The sequence below is a fragment of the Oratosquilla oratoria genome, chromosome 12 (assembly GCF_046742065.1).
Source record: "Oratosquilla oratoria isolate Oo_2021 chromosome 12, ASM4674206v1, whole genome shotgun sequence".
Classification (NCBI taxonomy): Eukaryota; Metazoa; Arthropoda; class Malacostraca; order Stomatopoda; family Squillidae; genus Oratosquilla; species Oratosquilla oratoria.
The window spans coordinates 52,051,806-52,078,820 of NC_134788.1; the positions used below are offsets into that span (position 1 = coordinate 52,051,806).

At 38.0% G+C, this 27,015-nt stretch overlaps 1 protein-coding gene across 1 annotated transcript; it reads left to right on the plus strand.

Annotated features, from left to right (window-relative positions):
- The first annotated feature begins 13,371 nt into the window (after positions 1–13,371).
- On the plus strand, positions 13,372–17,972 carry LOC143031743 (uncharacterized). The gene is made up of 2 exons (XM_076195971.1): positions 13,372–13,505; positions 15,583–17,972. The coding sequence occupies exon 2, from the start codon at positions 15,958–15,960 to the stop codon at positions 17,101–17,103; it is 1,146 nt and encodes a 381-aa protein (XP_076052086.1). The 5' UTR covers positions 13,372–13,505; positions 15,583–15,957; the 3' UTR covers positions 17,104–17,972.
- The last annotated feature ends 9,043 nt before the right edge of the window (positions 17,973–27,015 follow it).

Consider the following 27,015-nt stretch of genomic DNA (forward strand, 5'->3'; position numbering starts at 1 on the left):
GTTTCTCCTTTTCCCCCATTCACAAACAGTGCGGGAATACTGGATGTATTTCTAGTTTTGGACTGTACATATTAATGAATATATATAAATATATATATATATATATATATATATAATAGGTTACTTTTAACACTCATTGTTTCTTTACTTTTCATTTCTTTCCTTGATGCACCTCTTGGTTATTAACCTGTCTATTCTTCCTCTACCTCCATATATTCCCTGGACACTTCTCTATTGTTAGTTTTCATCCTTGTCATCCTTTCCCACAATTTCTAATTTTCTATTCACTGGGAGATTCTTGTTGGTCCTTGTACTGAGTCTCCTACAAATTCTATTCTGAATGTACAATCATTCACTAGCTCCATCAAATTATTTTTTTAATTACCTTAGTTCATCACTATTTCATCAGAATTTATACAATTTTTCCAATCAGTACTCTTATTAATATCAGCTTTTTATACATGTATACCATTTTCTTGTTTTTCCTTGTGTAAAGTCCCAAATGACATGCAAATTTTAGGCATACATGATCACTCTTCCCCTGTGGACTGGATATCTCTATATCATTTACTAAAAGTTCCTCATTGGAAAAGCTTGTTATCTCCACATATTGTGTAAAATAAGTCATATTTTTTCTATGAAATCTGAACCAAATTTATCAGCCCCTGGTTTCACTGAATAGTTTCTCCAGTATATCCCAGGCATATTAAACCCCCAACTGTCACCTTATATTTCACATTTAGATCAGTGAATTCCTGCATCACACTTAGCAGGTGTTGCTTAATTTCTTCACAGCTATTTGGTCTCCTATATGCCAAGACCAACAGTATCTTTTCTAAGTATCCTTGGATTTCAACACATATTCAGAAAAATTTCTTTCAATGTAACTATTAAAGGGGATGCCTTTCCTCACCTACATCAAGAAGCCTCACCCTTCTTCATTATGTAATAGGTTATTACTATGAGACTCATACCCTTCCAGTTCATACTCCACTAATATATAATCTATCATATCTATAAAAAAAAAATCACTTCTTGAATTGTCACTATATGTGGTAACAAGGTCATCTCCCTTAATATTGACTTAAACCCATTTATTTTATCAGAAAAAAGCCACCTTACACATATGACACATAACTTATTACAAACCCCCCTATTTCTTATCTATATTCACATCTCCCTAGTCCCACTCATTGCCTGTTAAGCCACTGGCTGCATTCCACTTATTTTCATTAAAGACCTGTCCCATGAATTTCCTCTCACCACATAAAAAAGAAAAAGAAAAAATCTGGGCTTTTGCCCTGTTCATTCCTGTCTTTGACCTCTTAATATAGCTTTCTTTCTTCCTCTCTTTAGTTCATATCATGGGATAGCCCAATCTTACCATTTACCCTATCATCTGATTCCTGTAACCAGTATGTTTTTTCGTTATTTTTTCCTGTAGTCCCCCATGGAGTGACAGCAGTATGGATCTGGATTTTCCAGATTCACTTGACCAATTTGTGTCAAATGTTCCAATTCTCCTTATATCAACAATATCATTGTAAATGTTTGGGCCCAGGATATTCACTTTGGAAGTTGGCCCAGGACATAATACACCACCAATTCCTGATGTAGGTTTATGTCGTAGGTGTATATGCAGATAAACCATAAAAATGGCACATAATCCAATAAAAATTGATTGAACTTGCAAAAAGATTCTGATGGGCGTGTAGTGTAGATTTTTCGGAAGTTGCAGAATTGGAAGTAATCCCTAATGAAGTGGAGATATTCATGTTTTATTTAAATGAAGAAGTGATAAAAGCAAAGGAGCTGGAAGTACAAAGTTGGCAAAAAATAATGTTTATGAGGAGGTGGAGGACAGAGGACAGGGATATCCGTGCCATGGGTTATCACAGAAAAGGTGAAAGATGGAAGCCCTATAATCAAGGAACGTCTTGTAGCAGAGGGCTTTGTAGAGGACACATCCATCTTTAGGAAGGACTCCCCAGCTTGTTCTAAAGAATCTTCCAATTGACTCTGGCAATGGCTTCTGTGTTTGGTTGAGTGTCACAGCCTGGATGTGAAGTGAGCTTACCTTTAGGGCAACTATAGAGTGTCATGGGCTTGGTAGGTTTGGCCTGAGTTGATGAAAAGTAATGTAACTAATTTCGAGTCTAGGGATAAATCGAATTCCAGTTCAGGAGCAAGCCTGTAACAATAAAGTGGAACATGTAGAGATTATAAGAAGATTACGATAAGTTCCAATAACAGCTTATATAAGACTGGATGTAAGCAAGATTATAAGGGTGGATGGTAAGATAGAAGTCTGCACAAAACTTGAATAATCTATATTTACTACAAGTGAAAAATAAAGCTTAACTGTTTTTACATTTACAAGCATACACTCACAGTATTCTGAGGAATAACATAAATACACTTTCCTAACAAAAGAAAACACACAACTCACAGTTTACTGAGAATTAACCAAATTATATACAGTCGAACCTCGAAAGCCCGGACCCCGAATTCCCGTACCCTCGTATGACCGGTCGAAATGAACAAAGGGAGGACTTTTCAAGCAAAGTTCCCTATTTGTCCGGTAGGTGGTAGCGACGGCTGTACACGTGTACTTAAACCCGGCCCAGTCAAGCCGCCACCAGGGCTGCCGTTTCGTAGAATTTTGTACCAAAACTTAGTAAAATAGCGGCATGTGGCAACTGCACAAGGACATTAGGAATTTTTTCTACATATCAGCGGGCTGTTAAAAACATTCAAAAACTCAAACTTTTGTTTAAAAATCATAGAACTAGTTATTAAATAATAAATGGTACATCAAAATATGACTTTTATTGGTAATTGTGTTACTTATAAAATATTATACCCCAAAAGATACGGTTTTACCGCGTAGAAAAAAATTATACGCTAAAGTTTCAGCTTTCTTTTAGCGATAATATAAAAAAATATATATATTTTTATATCTTACTGAAAATGTTACGGCATGGGGGCTTTATATACATTCAAGAATAAAAAAAACTAGAACCAACATTTTGTCAAAGTTTGACAAGTACATCTTGCTATGAAAGTGCACACGCTCGAGAAAAATGTATGGCAACACTCCCATTCTACACGGCAGTGTAGAAAACGCGCCAACCCTGGCCACCACCAGTGTTACCGTTCTGCGGAAACTCGTCATCAAAACGGATAAATACGTCATGCTGCGGACATGACGTCATCAGCGGAATTATGTCCGTAATGTCCCTTTTCTTCTTAAATTCAGTATATGGTAGAAAAAAAATACAATTCGGTATGCCTTGTTAGTGTATTCCCTAAATTAAAATAGGTTTAATCACGTACGAATATTACTATGAATGGTGGTACGAGGTGATTACCTGCACTGGTCTACGGAAATGCCCAGCTCAGTATTTATTACTAGACTTCCTCGTTGCATTTACTTCTGTGACATATCACAAAAGTACCATCCTCCCTCACCTACACTTATCCAGAGTGCAATGTAACCTAGGTTGGCCAGATACAAGTCCATATGTCACATCATTACATTACAATTATATCAATGGGCAAATCGACAGCTTTCTCAGATACAGCAGTAGCCCCTGTAATTAGACTCTAGTACGTTTTCTTTCACTAAATGATGAGAAAACGACGGAAATTGGAGCTACGGACAAACGGCAACACTGGCCGCCACCACTGTCCCGCGTGCATACCTTCCGATATTTACCGTGTACGTAATGAAAAAAATACAGTACAGTACACTGTATATACAGTACATTTAAATGCCTGTATTAGTTATTATTACAGAATTATCAGTATTATTACAGTATTGTTGTTATTACAGTGTTAGAGTATTATTCTTATGTGTTTCTATGCCATATCATACATTACCTATACGTATACCGCTACGAAAATCTACGGGTGTTAGGGAGATTTTCGATGACCGGACTTTTGGCATGACCGGATCACCCTTCCCCCCAATTGGTCCGGGCTTTCGAGGTTCGACTGTAATTCTAACACAAATAACTAATAACACAACTCAAGTCCAAGACAAACGTTTACACTAATACTTGCAAATACTTGGTGCACAATCAACAGCGGAGAAGGGGTGAGACCAGGAAGGTGAAGTCCATAGGAGGGGGGGGGGCGAGTTTGTATGTAAGGGAGAGGGTCGGCTGAGGGCCGGCCCCTTTATATAGTCGAGGGTGGCGTGGGTTATAGTTTCATGGTCATGTTCCGAAGACCAACATTGGTTATACATTGGGGGTGATGAGATGAATTCAAAACTTTGATAGTAGCAGGCTGGAGATTTGAAAGTCTCATTCGATTCACGGTTGGCTATAACAAGAGCGAGAGATTTACTTGTGTCCTCCCCCAGAATATTACTGTGGCCAGCTTTGGAGACTGAAAAAGACTGTGTACAGTCTATGTGATGCAGCGAGAGTGTGGTACTTGCATGTCAAGAGTCGGCTACTGTCTCTTTCAGCTGAGGAGTGTCCACTTAAATCATCCTTGTTTTCTTGATATTATGATGGTAAACTTCATGTTATCATATGTGGATGACTTTCTCTGGATGTTCCAGGAGAAGGTTATTGATGTTCTTCAATGAGAGTTCTATACTGGGAGCACAGCATCATCTACCTTCAAATACATAGGTTTGGAAGTGGACACTACTGCCGAAGGTATAACAGTTGGCCAGTATAGTAATGCCAGTCTGCTCACACCACTGAATTTGGGATGTCACAGGTCAGCAGCTAAGTCCAGTGAGCTGTCAGACAATGAGAAGAAGGAATTCCGAGCTTTACTTGGTCAATTGAGCTGGATAACTACACAAACAAGACCAGATATTGCCTTTGATGTGTGTGAACTGAGTGGTCATCCTAAAAATGTCACAGTGGCTGATGCTGTGAGACTCAATAAGATTATCAACTGAGTTATGGGTGACCATTTTTGCTTGTTGTTTATAAAGATGTCAGTTGAGGACAGTATGATTGGGTGCTTCTCAGATGCCTCTTTTGGGAACTCATCTGATGGTGGCTCCAGGGAGGATTTGTGATTTTTCTCAAGGATGAGGAAGGACGAAGATACCCGATTTATTGGTAATCAATGAAATTGCACCGAGTGGTGAAATCCATGTTGTCTGCTGAGACCTTGACTCTTGTTGAGTGCACTGAGGCTGCTTCCTATCTTGGACGGATTACCAGGAACATTGTCAAATGCCAGACCTTACTGTACACTGCTTGGTTGATAACAAGAGTTTGGTGGAGGCCTTTGATTATTTTCATGGTGTGGAAGATCGTTGTCTTCGCTCATTTGTTGTCATTTGTGTGGGTCAGTGAATGGACACCAGGTGGCAGTATCGTTGAGTTGCTATGTGGAGTGCTGGGTCTACAATGTAAAGTAAGAAGTGACTAGAGAAAGGACTGGATTCTAGCCAACTAAAATATTTACCAAAACTTCTACCGAAATCCTTTCATTTTGAGAAGGGAATGCACCATGTGTTACTTGACAATAAATCATCAGAGGCCATAAAAAAAAAAAAAACAGCTGCTATCTAAACTAGATATGTTAGGTCAGGATCTGAATAAAGTGCATACACTGCTGATAATGCAGGTGTAAAATATATAAAATACAATAATGTTAATCAAAAAAGTGCAAATAGCTTAAGAACCTTACTGCTGCCAACTTCCTGGCTCATATTTTGCATTATACAACAATATTTGCCACAGTTAAATTGTAAATTGACGCTGAAAATATTGTGTTCAAAGTGTACGGCCATTTCATCAACTCAACTAAAAGAAGAGCTCAGTTAAAGGAATTCAATGAATTTGTAGAAGTTTATAGTTGCACTCCGTTGTGACTAGATGGTTTTCTTTCTTACTAGCTATTGCTGGGAAACCCAAAAAGTTATTTCCAGAGCTTAGGTGAAGAGGAGTGCCCCAATGTACTATGGAAGAAATGCCTACAAATTGTCAGAGATCCATCTTTAGTCATACTTTTAAATCTATCTCAAACTCTGCAGGTGTATTCTTTTTAGTTTTTACAGTACATCTTTGGTGGTACACTGCTTAAATAATGTAGTATAAGTGAAAAGGTACATAAAAGCATTTTTGACTGTGTTTCACACACCAAACAAGGAAGGGATGCTGGGATGCCGTGCTGGGAAATAGTGCTATGAGACGAAGGGAGAAGAAGCCAAGTGACACACATCCACATTACATCAGAGCTCACCACCACTGTACTGTATTTCATTGTGTGCTGTACTTGTAGTTATCCATCACTTTACACTAAATGAACACACTCTAAGGTTATATTAACATTGCACTTGGCGCTAAACACTTAAACCTACATAAATGTACACTGTGTACTTTCGTAACTTGTCGTCGCCGTCAAAGGTGGCGAAATCTTGTTTTGGTGTTTCTGGTGTAACTTGTAGTGTCTATGAGTAAGATTTACTGGGTAGGCTCATTGAGGATTTTGAAGCAACTGACACATCATCGGAGATCTCTGCTTCTTGTTGACTGGAAGGTCAGGTGATAGGGTAACCTTAAAGTAATCGGTAACTTTTTTTTTCTACTGGATGTTTGTGGCCAGTTGTTTTTTCATTAAAGGGTGACAAACTATGCAGAGCATTTCATAACTTTCAACCACAGGTCCACCAACTCTGTCAGCTAGGGCCAGCAGTGTGTCTGTCACAACAATCCCTGCTGCAATTGACGGTCCGGGTGCTGCTGCCGCCTCTCCCTTTTCCACGAGTGGGTTGAGTGAATTGAGCCCTAGCACAATTTCACCTGTTTGGTGATGATAACCAAGCAGGTCAGCATCCTCTTCTACCCAGTCCTCCAGCTCCTCTACTGTACAGGAATAGAACCCTGTCCAGCTACAGCCAACATTCCAGCTACCTTTAGTGCCTCGAATCCCTCAAAATCATGAGGCTGAGATGGAGTTTTTTTTTTATAGGCTTGCACCAGGCATTCTTAAATGTGGAGAAAGCCACTGCTTTCCAGGCCTCTGCCCAGTTATAAATCGTTTCCTTGAAGTTGTATTTCTTGAAATTGTGCAGCATTTTCCTCCCACTGTTGTCCTCATAGCCTTCATCATAAGTCCCATCCTCCGTGACGACGAGCCACTTCTGCAGGTAGAGATTGTAAGTCTTAGACTCGTTTTGCACATTGGATAACCCTCTAGTCCATAGACTGAATCAGGGCAGTTGTGTTTCGTGGTGGCACTACCACTATAGAGGTAAGGTGATTAATTATTTAATACAAATATAATTTACTATCTTTTGAACTGCTCTTAGTCTGCAAGGTCGATGAGCATTTGTACTATTTGTCTATCATGCATTGTCTTATTTGAATAGTCTTTCAATCTAATGTTCCATATCATGATGCAGTGTTCCATAATCTGGAGGATAAATATTAGTTATGTGAGAATAAACACCTTGTGAGATCGAAACCTTTATTAGTACTACGTTTCGCTTGTTACAGCTTTTTCAAGTACAGACATGACACACACTCTGAGCACATATAAGGTTTCGATCTCACAAGGTGTTTATTCTCACAGTCTTGTCGGCTTTTGCCATTGTGATTCAAATATTAGTTAGTTTTGATGCCATCATGAAAAAGAAAACTGGACAATGCACCAGCTGCGAAGCACATACACCCCTGCAAATTGCCGTTGTCATCTGGACTAGCCTGAGTTATATATTTGCTACTGAAACGCTTGACGTGGGCGATAAAGTTCAACTTCATCGCAGCGTCGAACAGACGCTGTGACCTCATTACTTTAGTCTCAAGTGTCTTTAGTCGCTCTCACCAGCTTGTCCAAAGCGAATAAATGCAACGCCGTGTAAACAACGCTAAATATATGAAATCCAAAAAATCATAAAGTATGAAAATATTAGATATAGAATATAAAACTTAGAATAAAAATAGGAAAACAGAAAAATAGTTATGTCTTTTTAAAAAACCTACATATCCGCCTAGCTAATGTACTTACGTGGTTAAGTGCAAACACTGGTTGAAAGATTAGGGAATTTATTTCGTAGGTCTACACGCAATCACGGTAAGAGGGAATCTACCTCCAGGAGATGCTTGGGGGCCTAGCCATGATATGGCCACGCTTCCGTGACCCACTTTACAAAGGCGGAGCATGCATGCCGACAGGAGACCTTTTGATCCATATCTAGGTCGGATGCAAAAAAAAAAAAAATCATATTAATAATAAAACAATAAATAAAAACTATAATACTGTAAATAACAAAATACATAAATGCATAGGTATAGTTAAATAATAAACAAACAGGTAAATAGTAAATAATAATAAATTGAACATATAACTAATAATAAATTAAAATCAGACAGACAAATGATAAGACAAAAATAATATAAGATAAATTATAATCATTACAGCATCTTACTTAGGTAAATGATTCTTAAAGCTTCGAACTGAACTACATTGCACTACCTGTGCAGGAAGTTTATTCCATTCATTAACTACACGGTTGGCGAAGTTGTTTCTACCTATTTCCAAATTGAATCTATTTCCCGACATTCTGAGACCATTGTTTCTTGTCTGATTCTCATTCAATGTGAAAATTTTGTCACTTTTGATGTTGTCAATTCCCTTTAAAATCTTAAAGACCTGTATCAAGTCACCTCTGAGTCTACGCTTTTTTAGGGAAAACAGATTCATGTGTTTTAGTCGATTTTCGTATGATTTATTTTTGATATTTGGAATCAGTTTTGTGGCTCGCCGTTGTACTTTTTCCAGTCTGTCAATGTCTTTAATGAGATTCGGTGACCATACAGAAACAGCATATACCAAATGTGGACGAACTAACGATTTATATAGCTTGTTAATGAGTGATGGACTTTTGAAATCAAAAGATCGCGCAATCAGTCCCAGAATCTTATTTGCTTTCTCAGAGGCTGAAATACACTGCTTGGATGATTTGAGATCGTTACTGATAATTACGCCGATATCTTTTTCACTATTCACTTATGTTAACGAATTTCCAAATAACTTGTAATCGTACTTACTGTTATTTTTACCTATGTGCATTACCTTGCATTTACTTGTGTTAAATTTCATTAGCCACTTTTCAGACCATTGCTGTAATTGATCTAAATCTTCTTGAATATCTAATTGGTTTGAGTGATCATTTGCCACTCCGCACAGTTTTGTATCATCAGCAAATTTGGAAACAGTAGATTTTAGTCCATGGTCTATATCATTTGTATATACTATGAATAGAAGTGGCCCAAGAACGGAACCCTGATACTCTGTTGTCAGGTAGATCCCGTTGGCTGTATAATACAGACAAGCACATATAGGTATATACATAAGAATAAACAGAAACAAGAGAACAATTACATATAATGAGGAATATGCGTGCAAAACGGTTAAGGGTAGCGTTATACTAAATACCTTAATGCTATGGAATATACACTTGAAAACAGCGCTTACGCTTGGAGCGTATGCCTAGCGACGCACATAATCGGTTATATAATTGTGTATAGGGCACTTATATAATGTAATTACTACAAAGGATTACTTATACAAAACATTTACAATAAATATATATTGAGATTATGTACTACATGTATAATAAATGAGTATTACGTATACAATAAATATATGCAATAACTAAGTCATGAAATGAATTACTACACTTGTAAGGTACTTGGTTTTGTTGTCGACGATCCCGTTCCTTCGGATGCTTCTGGGTCGGTCCTTACACCTCGTCCTCTCTGAACACTGGCAGCAGCAGCAGCAGCAGCAAGGTCCCTTCCGTTCTAGTTTCCCTCCCTTCCTAACTTCTAATACTAGCCCAGCCGTTCGGGGTGAGTCTCTCTCACGTTCACATTCGCACCTCCACATACTAGCGGTTCTTCCTTGGTACTGTCCAAGGTCTATCTACCAAGGTCTATATACCTTGGTACTGTCGACCCACGCCGATGCGCGGGTACTCCCCCATCTGGGGGTACCAACATTCGCGCCCCTTTGACCCCCCCACCACACACACACACACACTCCATCTGGGGTGCCAACCGCCCGACTCGGTGTTGCCGTTTGTAGAATTTTTTTCTGCGGAATGTAGAATAATGACGACATCTGACAACTGCCTGTAGCAGTTTTTTCCTCATTCGCCACTTGGCAAAAGATCGACATAATAACTACCTGTATAGTATGTAAACGTTCTTAATACGGATGTTATAAGAAGTAATTAACAAATTGTATTCATTTGATTGATGAATGGCTTACTACAAACATATTTAGCAGACATAATAGGGTAATTTCACTTTCCTCTTTCCGTAGAATAAAATTCCTCATAGAAAATTCAGCTTTTTACGTTGGATATATCTTTCCTTACTATCTTTACACATATTTCTGAACATAACTGTGCAGTGCACTGGCAAATTATTGTAGAAAATATGCAAACCGAGGCAAAATGCATTCGAACTATGAAGCAGAACTAGTCAGTTTTGTGGTTGCCTTCCTAATAGCCGCACTTCAAGGATCACTCCGAGACGAGCCCTGCCTATTTGCTAGTGTGTTCAATTAATTTAATTTTCTCTGATACTACTGCGTGCATAACGCACACGAAATAATAGTCCTCTAAACAGTCAAAGTATCACAAGTAAGTAATCTTTCATGAGTGTACCGAATCTGACAAAGTTACTCCTTTATAGTAAATTCATCTGAATGGGGGGGGGGGGGCACTCCAAAGAAAATGGAATGCATATCTTGAACTTATGTATTTTAGAGCTCATGGTCTACTTCAGATTATATATCATGGCTAATAAACGGAAGTTGAGAGACGCATGGCTTGAGATGGAGGAATTCAAGCCATGGTTGGCAAAGGTAGATGGAGATCCAACAAAAGCTTATTGTCTGACGTGTCATTAACCTTTGCAAGCAATCTGACGACGGTAAAAAGACACATGGTAAGGTGCTAATGCTGTTAATCTGTCCAGTTAGGGACCATTGTAAGACGTCCTTTGGTTGGAGTGAAGGCTTGATAAAATTCGCAAACAACATGAATTATCATTTTGTTTGCTTGTTTTCCTCTGGTGTGACATCACTTCCTTAATTAATCGTGCCATGTTTTACAGAATACACAGATTAATTCATGCCGCCAGTTCCATCCCGGAAGATCGAAGAGAACATCCGGATCTTAGTGCACAGATCAGCTCGGCATATATTTTGTTGATTTGCTTTATAGCTGAGCATAACTTGCCCTTCCTTCTTGCTGACCACATGACTGACCTCTGCAAAGCAATGTTTCCTGATTCTGCCATTGCAACAGGACTACGCATGAAAACAACAAAATGTACTGTTGTAGCAAAAAAAGTAGGGTCTGTTATCTCAGAGGAAATGGTGTGAGACTTGAGGCGAAATAAATTTTCTATTCTTGACGAGTCAACAGATGTTAGTGCGACAAAATGCTTAACAATGATTATGAAATATTATGATGCAATCAAGGGTGCCATTGTTACAAGGATGCTGGACCTAATCAACATTTATGGTGCAAATGATGAGATGTGTGGTTCGACTGGACTGTCACTATAATATATATTGGTCAATACCTTACACACTCACGCTATTCCTCTCAATAATTTGATTGGCTTCGCTGCTGATGGTGCCTCAAACATCATGGGGGACTATAATTCTTTGAGTAGCAGGTTGAAGCAAACATTTCCAGGAATTAGTATATTTAAATGCATTTGTCACTCCCTCCATCTTTGTGCATCTCAGGTGGCTAAAACTCTCCCCCGACATAGTGAAGATGTATTTAGAAACATCTATACATATTTTGCACACAGCGCCAAACGAAAGTATGAATTCAAACGTTTCCAGACATTACTAGAGGTTAAACCACATAAAGTGCTCCATCTTTGCCAAACCCATCGGCTGTCACTCCAGCAAGCAGTAGAAAGAATTATAGAACAATGGGATGCATTAAAAGAATATTTTGCGCACATTGAAAGACAAAAGAAACTGAGAGTAGTAACCAAGATTGTAAAAGATCTTAGCGACCCCTCTGTGTTTTTATATTTGAATTTTTTGCAATTTATTCTACCAACTGTGACAAGCTTAAACTTGTTGTTTCAAAAGGATACCCCAACAATTTTCCATGTACATGACCATCTACAAACTATACAAACTATATTTCCACATTTGATCCATCCCTGGATAGCAACCATGCTCCCTTAAGCAACATATAATACTAAAGGGCATATGTTCATGCCTTACTGCAAAAACGGAGTACAACAGAAATACAGATGTGGTAAATGATGTGAGCGGAAGATGCAGAATGTTCATGATAAAACTATGTGAAGAAATAAAGAAACGATTCGACCTTAGTGATCCTCTGTGGGTTTGAATGACATCATATTTTATTCCTGAAAAATTCATTGACCCACGAACGCGTGATTCCATGCCTTCTTCTTTGCACCCTAGAGTTCAATGTTTGCCACGGATATATGAAGGAGAGATTCAAACACTTGACAACAATTGGAGAAGCTTAGACAGTGTTCCATTGCCCACTGAGGTAACAGAGAATGCAGGAGAGCCAATCGAATTTTATAACAAGCTTGCAACTGTGAAATACGGTGATGAGTATCCCTTTAAAACTGTGGCTACATTTGCACTACAGATATTGGCTCTGCTTGTCACAAACACGGCCGCTGAACGGTTGTTTTCTAAATTACACCTAATAAAAACAGATATAAGAAATAAATTAAATCTTGATCCCGTAAAAGCCCTCTGTCACACATCTGAAGCAGAGGACAAGGAGCTTGTTAAAAGTTTAAACCATCCGGGTCTATGTTGAACTGTACATAAACTAGCACGGATATTTCCAACATATTTACACATATGTTGATTACTAACGTTAACTATTTTGTTTAGAAATTATAGCTTAGCTGTGTATATATTCTTTACATAAATATTTTCATTAAATCATGCAGTGCTACGTAAAAATAATTTTACTATACTTTGTGAACATTTAATCATTTACATATCATCTTTATATGATGAAAATAAATTATCTATATGTTCATATGTTCCGTTTAACAACTCTTAACCTTACGTATTTGCTACTTTTTTACATTTTAGGCATACATGTTTGAGGCACATTAATCGTTGACGCACGATCTTTTACTCTCCCCAAGACATTATATGGTTAAATAGTATGGTATATGGTTAATTAGTATTATTTATATCCGTTTCCTTTCTCACCTAATGGTTAGAAAATGGTAGCTGCCGTGAAACTACAGACTTTCCTATGTTTGTACACGTTTAAAAGCTAACTGGTAACTGTTCATCCACACAAGCGAGGAATCAGCGGCACCCCAACCGCCTGTACCCGCCCGTGCCACATACACTCACATTCACATCACAGTACTGTTTGTTTACAAATGACATTTTGCACCATTTCAGCTATTAGAAGTTTTTGTTTTCGTGGCTGTGCTTTGTACAGGCCAAATAAGTGCTTTCTTCTAGAATTCGTAAGTGTAATGATTTGATGGTAAGGTAGATTAGAGCATGCGTAATGTTTGCATTTGGCATTTACTACACTTCAATTCTCGTTTGGTATTGTATTTGGTATTCTGAGCAGGGTAAACTTGTGAGTATTTATCAAGAAGTTTGTCACTTTCACAACTGCAATTACCAATATAATCGGCTAGCTCTTATCATTCTGAGTATTTTCTACTCCAGATATAAGTACAGCAAACTAATGTCGTCGGTAGCTATTGGTGGAAAAAATAGGCGAACATCTTTATCTATGGGATAGGTCAGGTAAGGTCTCACAGCAGCAGTTTTTACCTCTATCATTGGTTAGCTGTTATCATTGAATATTTTGAAGCACATATGGAACTATTGTAAATTAATAGTAATGTTGATAGTGATATTTGGAAAGTTGAAACTGGCAAACATTTTTGTATATTGTAAAGAGTTTCACTGGTCTCAGCTGCAGTATATCATTGGCTCAGCTGCAATATATCATTGGCTAGTTTTTATAATTTTGAGTATTTTGAGCTCTATATATATAATAACCAGAATTTAGTATTAGTATCAGTAACAATTGGAATGAAAAACTGAGACTGGCAAGCGTCTTTATAATTATTAATGTGTGTATCCTGTTTGCTTTTGTGCATTCCTATTAGGGGACGGTGCTCCATCATGTCCTCCCCTGTCCAAAAGTAAAGAATTCATGAAGTTCACTCTGAATTCATTGTGCACTAATTATTCTTGGAAATAAAATTATGATATTCACTCCTCAAGTCCAAGTCATATATACTACAAGTCGTTGCATTATAGTATGAGCAGTTTTACCTGTTTAATTGTAGAAGTGCTTATCTAAACAATATAGTATTAGAAAATTAAAAATAAATCTGTATATATCAATGGAACATACATCTTTCTTGGCAGAAATCAATAGAAAATTACTAAATGCAAATACAGTACCAAAGAAAGCCATGGTGATTGGCTCAAGATGCCATGTTGGCATCTGTCCAGTCCCATCAATGTCAGTTTGACAATGACACAATGGTGGCGATTACATTGTGTACTGGGTTTTCTCCCACTTCAAGTGACAATATTTTAGAAACAGTTCTATGTAGCTGAGGTTCATGCTTTTCTTGAAGCTCCTCCATACCCAGCAGTCCAATTGGATGCCAAAACCTGCTGTCAACATCCCTGACAATGATCCTGATGACCACTAGCATTACAGGTACAGCATTATTAATTGCATGGTAGGTTAGGTTAGACCAAGTTATATTTTAATTTCTTTGACTTCTGTATCTATCAAAACAAGTATACCGTCTCAAGCACTTGTTGTAACTATGTTCTTTAGTTTATTGCTTTTAACAGCTTTTTCTGGTATTGATTTCTGCAAAAGAAAAAAATGTATATTATATTGATATATTGTAATTTACAAACTTGATATTTAGATTTCTAGTGTTATATTGTAAAGATGTGCACCTCAAAACATTTACCATTATACTTTCCCTTATGTTATCTTACTGGCCACAGGTCAGGTGACCTGTTGACGACTGTGAGTGACATAATCGTAAATATGCTTCCAAGTTGAAGGACAAATCATGAGAAAGAAAGATCTACTGATGCTGATGATTTCTGTTTTTCATACGTAATAGGCCATTACAAAGATAAAGATATATTTCAAAATATCACGTAACAAAGCTTCATTGTTGTTAGATTGAATTCTTTGTTTAAGTGACATGATCCAAATTAAAACAATACGAGTCTTAAGTAACATTAAAACTTTAATATTTTAAAATATCAAGAGGCATATTTTCTAGACAGAGGTAGTTTACCATACAGACAACCACAAACTGCCAATTGGTGATACAGACATTGACTGGGAGGAGACTATTTATCTCAATCTAATTATTCAACAGTGTGATTATATACTTTGGCATTATGTAGTTATACTGTTTCAGTACAAAGAGACTTAAATACAAAATTGTATGTGTATGAAACATCCACTATCTTATTACAGTGTGTTACAGATTTTCAACGAGTTAGATGTCAATCTTATGATTATATATATATTTTTTCCAGGATGAGGGTACCTATCACCATTTCTTTGGAAGAAGTATCCATAGATTCCATACATGTCACACAATGATAAGGATTCAGTGTGACATCTGCAGCAGGCTATATCATGAGTCATCTTAGATATTGTGTGATGACCTACACTTCAGAGAAGCTTTTTTAGTGTGAACTGTGTGATTTTCCTTTATCACAAAAGGATGATTTTAAATGGCATAAAAATCAACTCAAAGATCATGCGGTGATCTACACAGGAGAAAGCCTTTCCAGTGTAATGTGTGTGATTCTACTTTCTCAGAATAGGATGGTCTCACAAAGCATATTAGGACCCACACAGGATAAAAGCCTTTCCACTGTGACCTGTGCATTTCTGCTTTCTCACAAATGAGTAATCTCACGTTGCATATGAGGACCCACATTGGAGAGAAGCCTTTCCAATGTGACGTGTGTAATGCAGCTTTTTCACAAGAGAATCACCTCAAACTTCACAGGATGACCCACACTGGGGAGAAGCCGTTCCAGTGTGGCCTGTGCAATGAAACTTTCTCACAAAAGTGTTCTCTCACAAAACATATGAGGACCCACACAGGATTGAAGCCAATCCAGTGTGACGTTTGTGGTTGTTCTTTCTCACGAAAGGATTATCTCAGAGAGCATATGAGGACCCACACAGGAGAAAAGCCTTTTCAGTGTGATTTTTGTGATTCTGCTTTCTCACGAAAGAGTAACCGCACACAGCATATGAGGATCCACACAGGAGAGAAGCCTTTCCAATGTGACCTGTGCGATTCTGCTTTCTCACAAAAGTATTATCTTGCAAAACATATGACGACCCACACAGGATTGAAGCCAATCAAATGTGATGTTTGTGGTTCTTCTCTCTCAAAGAAGAGTAATCTCAAACAGCATATGAGAACACACACAGGAGAAAAGCCTTTCCAGTGTGACCTGTGTGATTCTGCTTTCTCACAAAAGAGTCACCTCACACAGCATATGGTGACCCACACAGGAGAGAAGCCTTTCCAGTGTAACCTATGCAATTCTACTTTTTCACAAAAGGGTTACCTCACAAGACATATAAGGACCCACACAGGAGAGAGGCCATTCCAATGTGCCCTGTGCAATGCAGCTTTCTCACTCAAGAATCACCTCAAACTTCATATGATGACCCACACTGGGGAGAAGCCATTCCAATGTGGGCTGTGCAATGAATCTTTCTCACAAAAGGGTTCTCTCACGACGCATATGAGGACCCACACGGGAGAGAAACCTTTCCAGTGTGGCCTTTGTGATTCTGCTTTCACACAAAAGGGTCACCTCACACTGCATATGAAGACCCACACACGAAAGAAGCCTTTCCAATGTGACCTGTGCAATTCTACTTTCTCTCGAAAGGGTTTTCTCACACAACATATGGGGACCCATACAGGAGAGAGGCCTTTTCAGTGTGACCTGTGTCATTCTGGTTTCACACATAAGAGTGCTCTTACAAGGCATGTAAGGACCCACACTGGAGAGAAGTCTTTCTAATGTGACCTGTATGATTCTGCTTTCTCAGAAAAGGGTTCTATCACATAGCATGTGAGGACCCACATGTGAGAGAAGCATTGTGACCTGTGCAATTCTGGTTTATCACTAAAGAGTGCTCTTACAAGGCATATAAGTACCCGCACTGGATGGAAGCCATTCATATGTGACCAGTTTGATGTAGTTTTCTGACAAAAGAATGGCTTTAGATATCATATGATGACCCCCACAGAAAAGTAACCTTTCCAGTGTGACCTGAGTGATTCAGCTTTCTTACAAACGAGGTCTCTCAAATGTTGCATGACCTGTTGACAAATGTGAGTGACATAATCATAAATATGCCGCCATATTGGAGAACAAATCGTGAGCAAGAAAGATCTACTGATGCTGATGATTTCCTGTTTTTCTCATAAGAGGCCATTACTTTATAAAGATGTATTTCAAAATATCAGGTAACAAGGCTTCATTGTTGTTAGATTGAATTCCTTGTTTAGATTATATGAAACAAGATAAAACGGCATGAGTCACAAGTAAGGCTAAAACTTTAATAATTTTAAATAACAATAGGCATATTTTCTAGACAGGTAGAAGATTACAATACCTACAGCCACAAATTGCCAATTGGAGATCCAGACATTGACTGCGAGGAGACTATTTGTCTCAATCTAATTATTCGCCAGTTTGTTTATACATTTTGGCATTATGTAGTTGTACTGTTCCCAAAGAACTGCATGTCCCCAAATAGCATTCTCAAGTCTGAACAGGCAGCAATTTTTTATGTTTTGTTTATAATATTTTCTAGTAAAGGATTATACATTTATTTTTTTCTATCCATCAGTGGACACTTTTATTTCATTATATGAGTGTCCTAATTAAACCCTCTACTCCAGTAGAAATAAAGCTGATTTCCACCACTTGCAAGCATCTTTCAAACTGCTCCTTTCATCCAGGGATACACTACCTAGAATTAGGTATATACGATACAGGCACAGTAGCAATAGTTCTCCATGGGAACTGGTAAACAAGTGCCAATTCTTCCAAAGTTAGATAAAGTTGGTGACTATTTTGTCATCCTTGCACACATTTTAAAGTTTTCACTTGTTTGATCTGAGGCTAACCAGGCTATAGTTTCTGGGATCGCCTGTCTTTCATATATATATATATTACAGTAATGTTTACCACTTTCCAATCCTCAGGTACCTTATGAGTAGTGAAAAACAGTTTGAATAAAATTTTTAATGGTTTAACTGGAAGGTTGGAAATTCTATGTTTTGTACTTTTGTTATGTATTATCATTATTATTATTATTATTTTGTGTACGTGACATAGTCGGCTCGCATCATGGTTTCCGTCCCGCCAAGGAAGTGACGTCATCAGCCTCGTTTGGAAAATAACTATAGGCCTTATGATAGATCAGAAACGAAGGAGAAAAAAATCCCGCAGTATAGTTCAGGATTCCGATCGAACGACTTTTCGGGACCAATCCTTAGGGTACTCTCGCATTAGTAGGATATAATAGGAATTCTCATTCCCCCACACTTAATCCATAGCCAAATGCCCTTGAGGCGTTTGAACGAATTGCTGGGCATGGCATGCCCGCCAACAGATCAGAGTGACACACAGGGTTGCCGTTACGTAGAATTTTGTACCAAAACAGAAAAATAGCGGCATGTGGCAACTGCAGGAGGACACGAGGAATTTTTTTCTACATATCAGTAGGCTGTTCAAAACATTTAAAGACTCAAGCTGTTGTTTAAAAAACACTTAACTAAATCAAATAATAAATGGTACATCAAAATATGACTTTTATTGGTAATTATGTTAATTATAATATATTGTACCCCCAAAAGATACGTTTTTACGGTGTAGAAAAAAATCTACGCTCAAGTTTCAGCTTTCTTTTTGCGATAATAACATATATATGTATACATATATTATATTTTACTGAATATGTTAGGGCATGGGGTTCTTATACACATTCAAGAATAAAAAACTAGAACCAACATTTTGTCAAATTTTGACAAGTATATCTTGCTATGAAAGTCTGCACGCGCCCGAGAAAAATGTATGGCAACATTCCCATTCTACATGGCAGTGTAGAAAACGCGGCATCCCTGGTGTCATATTGAGTTGAGACACCGTTGCTCACAGGTAAGAATTGTCCTGGCAATAATTGAATATATAATGGAAATAATTGCAATGTATATATTTTTAGCTGACATTGAGTTGAGACGCCAGTGCTTACAGGCCTGAAAAAAAATGGAGACTAAGGGAGTGCATTAAAACCTTAAATTACACCGTTAGTGGGGAGTGCATAGTTACAAGATTGTTAGTTTAGGCCCTAGGGCGTGTGTAGTTACGGTATTGTAGTTTAGGGAGTGTATCATCCACGAAGTTATTCGATTAGTGTGGAAATACATTGAGAAGTACACAGGTTGTACAGGGGTGTATTGACAAACAGCGTAATACATAGCCAAGTCGTAAACCAGTAGCCGTTGGAAATTGTATTGATCGTGACCCATAGCGTCCCCTCATTTCGACCGATATTGGTTCTTACTATGGGATGGAGAACAGAATTGTGGTTAGCGGAAACTGAGTGTTAACCCATTAAACTCCGATGACAAGATTCTTTGTCATTTGGTCAAATAAAACAAAAAATCATAAAACACCAAAATGTTTGATCAAACACCAGAAAAATATGACGTCAGTCCTCCTCGCTTGCGAGCGAAGCGAGGACTGACGTCCTATTTTTCTGGTGTTTGGGTGAAATGGTATCGCCTTGCCGCACTCCTTTCTCGATCTTGATCTTTTCTGTATCCTTATGTAGTCGAATTATGGCGGTACCTTTCGCATAAATCTTTTCTAAAACCCTTACGATCTGTTCGTTTGTACCCTGGTTGCGTAACAAGTTTAGTATTGCTATTTGTTCTACCGAATCAAAGGCCTTCTCGTAATCTACAAAAGCTAAACAGAGAGATATATTGTATTCTGTCGTCTTCTCGATTAGTTGGTTCATCGCCTGCAAATGGTCTAAAGTCGAATATCCGCTCCTAAAGCCTGGCTACTTTCTCGGTTGGTTTCCATCTAAAACTTGACTTAGTCTATTTGTAGGGATCTTGGAAAATACTTTATATACATTTGATATCAAGCTAATTGGTCGATAGTTACTAAAGTCCTTTTGGTCTCCTTTTTTATGAAGTAAAATCACTATAGCATTGCCCCACGATTCATGAACGCTTTGTTGACGTAAGCACTGGGTGTACAACTGAACCAACCTAATATGAACTTCTTTCCCTTCGTCTTTCAAGAGATCTATCTATAAACCATCATCCCCAGGTGCTTTTCCTCGTTTCATATTTTTAGAGCAAATTATTTTGTAACCTCTGGTACACTTCTAACGTCTACGGATGAATTTACTGACTCAACTACGGTCTTCGACGAGTAAAGCTCTTGGTAAAATCCTTCTACTCTTTTTACCATTCTGTCTCTACATTTAATGACTTCTCCATTCCTATCTTTCAAACATATGATTTGCTGTCTTCCAAAAGCATGTCTGCGCTCGGTCCTTTTAATACTTTTACCTTTCCGAATAGTTTCCTCTATTACATCCATGTTTCTCTTTCTTTTCTCTGATCTCTGCCTTTTGTTGATAAGCTTGTTTAATTCTTTCTAGTTCGTCTTTCCTGCTTTTAATCTCCATGGTTCTTCTTTTATTTAATTAGGTAATTTGTAGCTTTCGAGTATTTGTTTTCTCTAATACTTTTTGCACTTCCTACTTTCTCTGCCGATTCCTTAATGATATTCACTAAATTCAAATTCATATATTCGACGGTGTCCTTATTAGTTTTTAGAGCTTCGGATCTATTTTTAATTTCCAATTGAAATTTCTTGTTATTATCCTTAATATTTGCAAGGCTGATTTTCTTTTTTTAAACTAGTTTATTTCTCTCGGCTCTGAAATTGAATTTAGCTGTGTAACCTACCATTCTTTGGCCACTAGCCATGTTGCCTTTGTCACCGTAACATTGCTAACGCTCTTGCTCTCGTCTGCTAATATAAAGTCTACTTCTTTGTTGTTCCATTTGGACTTCTCCAGGTCCAGTTACGACGGTAAGGATATTGGAGAATACACGCTTTTGGAAGAAAGTGTTCATTATCCTCATTTTGTAGTTCTCTGCAAAATTAACTAATATCTCGCCTCTGTCATTCCTTTCACCTACTCCAAACTTCCCAATGCCCGACTCGTCTCCCATCTGCTTCCCCACTGTAGCATTAAAATCGCCTATTACCAACGTGTATTTACTTTTTTCCTGATCCATCACCTGACTTAAATCATCATAGGATTTCATCGTCTGAACTCTGTGATGTAAGTGCATAAACCTGAACTATTTTTAGAGTGTAACTTTTACAGTCTAATCACAATCCAAGCTTCCCTGTCTGATAAACTGCTGAACTTGACTACGTTACCAGCAACTTCTCGCTTTATCAAGAATTCTACTCCACTGGATCTTTCTTTGTCCTTACCTCTATAGTAGAACAGGTGGTGACCATCTTGTAATTGTATCAGATTTTCTTCCATTCTTCGGACTTGGCTCACTCCTACGATGTCCCACTTGATGTTTAGTTCTTCCTTTAAACTCTCCAGCTTGTGGTCTTCTGAGAGAGTTCTTACGTTGTAAGTATAGATCTTCATTTTCTTCATGTTGTTTAATGTCCAAGACTATCTGCTTGGACAGTGCTTATTCACATTCAGTGGCACACTGCCCGTAAGCACACGAGACAAAGCGGTTAGACCTTTAGGAGACGATGATACAACAGGAACGCCCGGTTTTGTTTTGATTATACTGTTCATGTTCATGTTTGCTGTCAAGGGGTTCTGGCAGTAATCTCACCTCCCTGCCAAGTGGTTTCTGGTGAGATGGTCCACGCCGTCATTATGACGGTATCCCATACTTGCCTGTTTGCCATCAGGGACGTGCCAGTTAGCAGTTGGTCCTGCGACTGTGTGTGAGCTTCTCTTTGTCTGATCTTTCTTGCAAAACCTGTTCGATATGGGTGACCCTGCAGAGATTTCCTCTCTGTCGACATAGCTTTTGTAATCATTAAGATTCTCAAGCCACCACATGAAGGTGTCAACTCTCGGATAGGGTACCTCGAGCAATTAACAGACGACGGCAGAACCCCATGTTCTCATAAAGTCCAAGGAGACCCTATAGTCTTTGTAACAGCGCTTATTAACGTCACCTGGAGTTGGAGAACACCCGGTCTACAATGTGAAACCTATCGTCTTATAGTGACTGGACTGGCATGGCGTCCGGACCGTATCCTAGTGGCTTCGTCCGTTAGTAAATTTGATTATAGCAATTTTTTTTTTTTTTTTTTTCGTCAAGAAAACTGCATATTACGTTCGTGTATTATAATTTACAAAATTAATATTTGATTTTCTAATGCTTTATCGCGTAGGTGTGCACAACTAAAATAATACCGGAGATAGTTACTTTATATAAAGCGAATATATATATATATAGTATATGTGTTTCTTTGTAAAAGAGGTAGATTAATACGTCAACCGAACCGACGCCCAGAGACCATGAACGCGGGAGGAAATGAGAGGTGCATACGCCTAAGTTTGTTTATGTAAGGGTTATCTACAAAGTTTGTTTGTACTGGTTATCTACATAGTTCGTGATATAGGTGTAATTCTCTTTCTTTGTGATAAAAAAAAAGTGCATGGAATAGTAATTAACAGGATATTTTTCCAACCACCCAATATATGATAATTACTGATGGCAGAGTCCTTATATCTTTGAGGGCACTCACTAGGGCCATTAAGGCAGTGTCCAGGGTTTGTGGGTTTTGTGTACACTGTTGTATTAAAAGAATGTTCATTTTGTTTCACTAGGAGGTTGAGGAAGGGTAAAGCTCCTATATCCGAAGAGCACTAACTCACTGCAGCACATCTACACAAGTGCATGATGAAATCGAACGTTCCACTCAAGTTCTGATTAATAACGGCTTCAGTGAAAAAGAGATAAATCTAAATACAAAGAAAATAATGGACGGCTGGCATGAAAAAAAAACAATAATAACCAAAATAAAGAGAAAATCAACATATAAATCCATTTTTTCGTCAGCTTATAAAGAATATGAACTTAATATGAAACAAATTATAGAAAGAAACATTAAACCAGTCAATCCAGAGAAAATACTCAACCTGGTGCATCGGCGGCGCCAAGGGGGGAATTGGGGGGGCTTTAGCTTCCCCAAAAAAGTGGCCAGCCCCGCCTCCATTAGCCCCCCCAACTGAAATGAGCAAATTGAAATTTTAAAACGCTCATTAAAATAATTTTATTAAGTGGAGTTTTTAATGGCTAGGGCTAAAAAATTTGTCAGCCATCAGCGCCAGCCCTACCATTAACACCCTCCCCATCTGAAATGAGGACAATATACGTGTATTATTACGGCGTTATGCAAGTTCAACTGTTTTCATTATATATGACCCACGCCTCAAATCACCTGTAACCCGTTGTAGAAATGTCACACATTACAGATAGCCTATCTGTAATGTGTGACATATATATGCATAGCCTATCTGAGATAGACTATGCAACGAATCAGGGCGTGGCCAGGCGACAATAGTATTCCCAAAGTATATGGACCAGGGGTTCTCAAAGGGGTCGATCGGAACATCCAAATGGTCGATGAATAGCCAGGGGGTCGATGAATAACACTGTATAACAATGAAAAAAAAAAAAAAGGGAAATGAGACTACCCTTTTCTAGAGTTATGTTTTGCGTAGATCACGAATATAACATCCGTTTCTTTCTGTGACCCTCCAGTTCTTCGTAAATAGCAGTGCCCGCAATGTGTTTTTTTTCTTAACAGGATACAGAGTTAAGATGCCTAGAGAATGCAAGAATTCGCCAGACAAGTTTTGTTATATATGTGGATCAGTTACATTAAGGCAATACAAGAGACAGTTGACTCAACGTGTAAAGAAACTTTATGAGCTGTACTTTGGATGTAAAGTGGGTGACCAGGACAAAAGCTGGGCACCTCACATATGTTGTGTCAGGTGTACAAGTTCCCTTTCTGCCTGGGTGAAAGGCAAAGGGACTGGCCTCATGTTTGGCGTACCAATGGTCTGGAGGGAGCCAAAGGACCACTCAACGGATATTAAAGGTGGGTGTTCAGTGTTTATTTTTTACTGTTTTTATATATATATTTTCAAGAGATGTATCAATAAAAAAGATCGAAATACATAATAAGTTGCACTTCCACTATTTTTGCACGTGATCACAACCAATAGTATCCATTTTTAGTCTGATTTTATTTTATTTTCCTGCAGGTCGCAACAGAAAAGGCAAGAAATCTATCGTGTATCCAGATCTTCAGTCTGCTATTCGCCCAGTTCTACATTCAAGTGATATTCCTGTACCACAGCCGCCCTCTGAACTACCAAGCGATGACACGAGCAACTCAGACGATTCAGAATCTCAAGATGCAACGTATACGACACAACTTGAATCTGATAAGAAACCACACCTCATCACCCAACCAGAACTCAATGATCTAGTTCGTGATCTAACACTTACTAAGCAACAGAGTGAACTCCTGGCCTCACGTTTGCAACAATGGCACCTGTTGGATGAAGAAGCTCGAATTACAGTATTTAGGAAGCGTTCTGCAAATCTACAGGATTTCTTCACTTTGGAAAACAACTTGACTTATTGTAATGATATCAGAGGCCTATTCAGTGCCCTTGAGCTGTCCTATGAACCCAATGAGTGGAGGCTATTCATAGATGGATCCCTTTACAGCATAAAAGCAGTTCTGTTGCACATTGGGAACACCATGCCTTCAGTTCCAGTTGCTTACTCAGTCATTTTAAGAGAGACATATGAGAACCTTGCTTTTATTCTAGACCGCATAAGTTACAAAGATCATGAGTGGTTAATTTGTGCAGACTTGAAAGTAGTAGCCATACTTAATGGGCTACAAACTGGATACACCAAATTTATGTGCTTTCTTTGCAAGTGGGACAGTAGGGCCAGATCAGAACATTATATACGCTCAGAATGGCCATCTCGGGAATCTATGACGCTTGGATGCCATAATGTAATTCATGAGCCACTAGTTAAGGAGAAAATCATTTTGCCACCACTGCATATAAAACTAGGCCTAATGAAGCAATTTACCAAAGCACTGCAACATAACAAGCCATGTTTCCAGTATCTCAAAGGGATCTTCCCTAAAATTAGTGATGCCAAGATTAAAGAGGGTATATTTGTAGGCCCTCAGATTCGCAAGCTTATAAATGATGAGGACTTTGAGGCGACAATGGATGAACCTGAGCTAGCGGCCTGGCATGCATTCAAAGATGTATGCAAAGGGCTTCTGGGAAAGCACCAAGAGTCCCAGCGAGAGCGTAAAGTGGAGAGGCTAATCAAATGCCACCAAGATCTCGGATGCAATATGTCACTGAAGATACACTTTCTTCATTCTCATCTGTCCTTCTTCCCAGAGAATGCAGCACATGTGAGTGATGAACATGGAGAGAGGTTCCATCAAGATATAGCGTCAATGGAAAACAGGTACAAGGGAAAATGGAGCCCTGCTATGCTGGCTGACTTCTGTTGGAACCTGAAGCGTGACACGCCTGAGACGTCTTATAAAAGAAGAAGTAAATAATAGATTGTAGGTTAATACATCATATAAAGCTAACAAACATGCCGATTCATTATATATTAATTAAATAAATACAATGAAGACATTTAATCTGACTTTGGGAGCAAAATACATTTATGGAACCTTGGAAATCTCTATTAATTGCATAATTATTAAAACAGCGATTTACAAAAAATTGAGACGTGGCATGAAATTTTTGTTATCAAATTTGAATTCAGCACACTGAACTTCATCATAAAACGCACATGAGAACTATGTTTCTTTCTTAATCCTGAAATTTGTTGTACAGTGAAATTAACCTAAAATTCAAAATTAATTCTTTCTCCTTCTTTTCTTTCTCTCTTTCTCACTTTTCCATGTCATGTTTTTATCTATCAATCTATTTCTTCGTTATTAATTATTTCTTTTTTTATTATATTTTTATCTACCAATCTCTGCCCATGACGTCATGGCGCATGCGCAAGACAACAAACCAGAAGACGACCAACGATTATTTCTTTCAAAATTAATTCTTTTCTTTGGTATCTAATTTTATGTTTTATATTTTTTATCTATAAATCTTTTTTATCAATCAATCTTCGTTATTTAATTTTCTTTTTATATATTTTTATCTACCAGTCCCTGCCCATGACGTCACGACGCCTGCGCAAAAGACAACAACAACAAACCCGAAGACGACAAACGATTCAAAATTCAAAATGAACTAATTCTTTCTCTTTCTGTCTTTCTCTCTTTTATTCATTTTTTTTATCTTTTTATCTTTTTTATTTATTTTTATTTTTTATCTATCAATCTCTGCCCATGACGTCATGACGCATGTGCAAAAGACAACAAACACAAAGACGACCAACGAATAACCTAAAACTCAAAATTGATAATTTCTCCTTCGTTTCTTTCTCTCGTTCTTTCTTTTCTCAGTTATTTAATTTTTTGTTATTTTCAATTAGTTGTTTAATATTTTTTATCTATCAGCCGCTGCTCATGACGTCACGTCGCATGCGCAAAAGACAACAAACCCGAAGACGACTAACGATTAACCAAAAATTTTAAATTAACCTTTTTTCAAATCTAAATTTCTTTTTCCTTCCTTTCTATTTTCCTTTAAATTTCTTTCTCTCTTTTTTGTTATTTAATTTTCTTTTTTCTTTTTCTTTTTTATCTATCAGTCTCTGCCCATGACGTCATGACGCATGCGCAAAAGACAACAAACCCAAAGATTTAAAAATA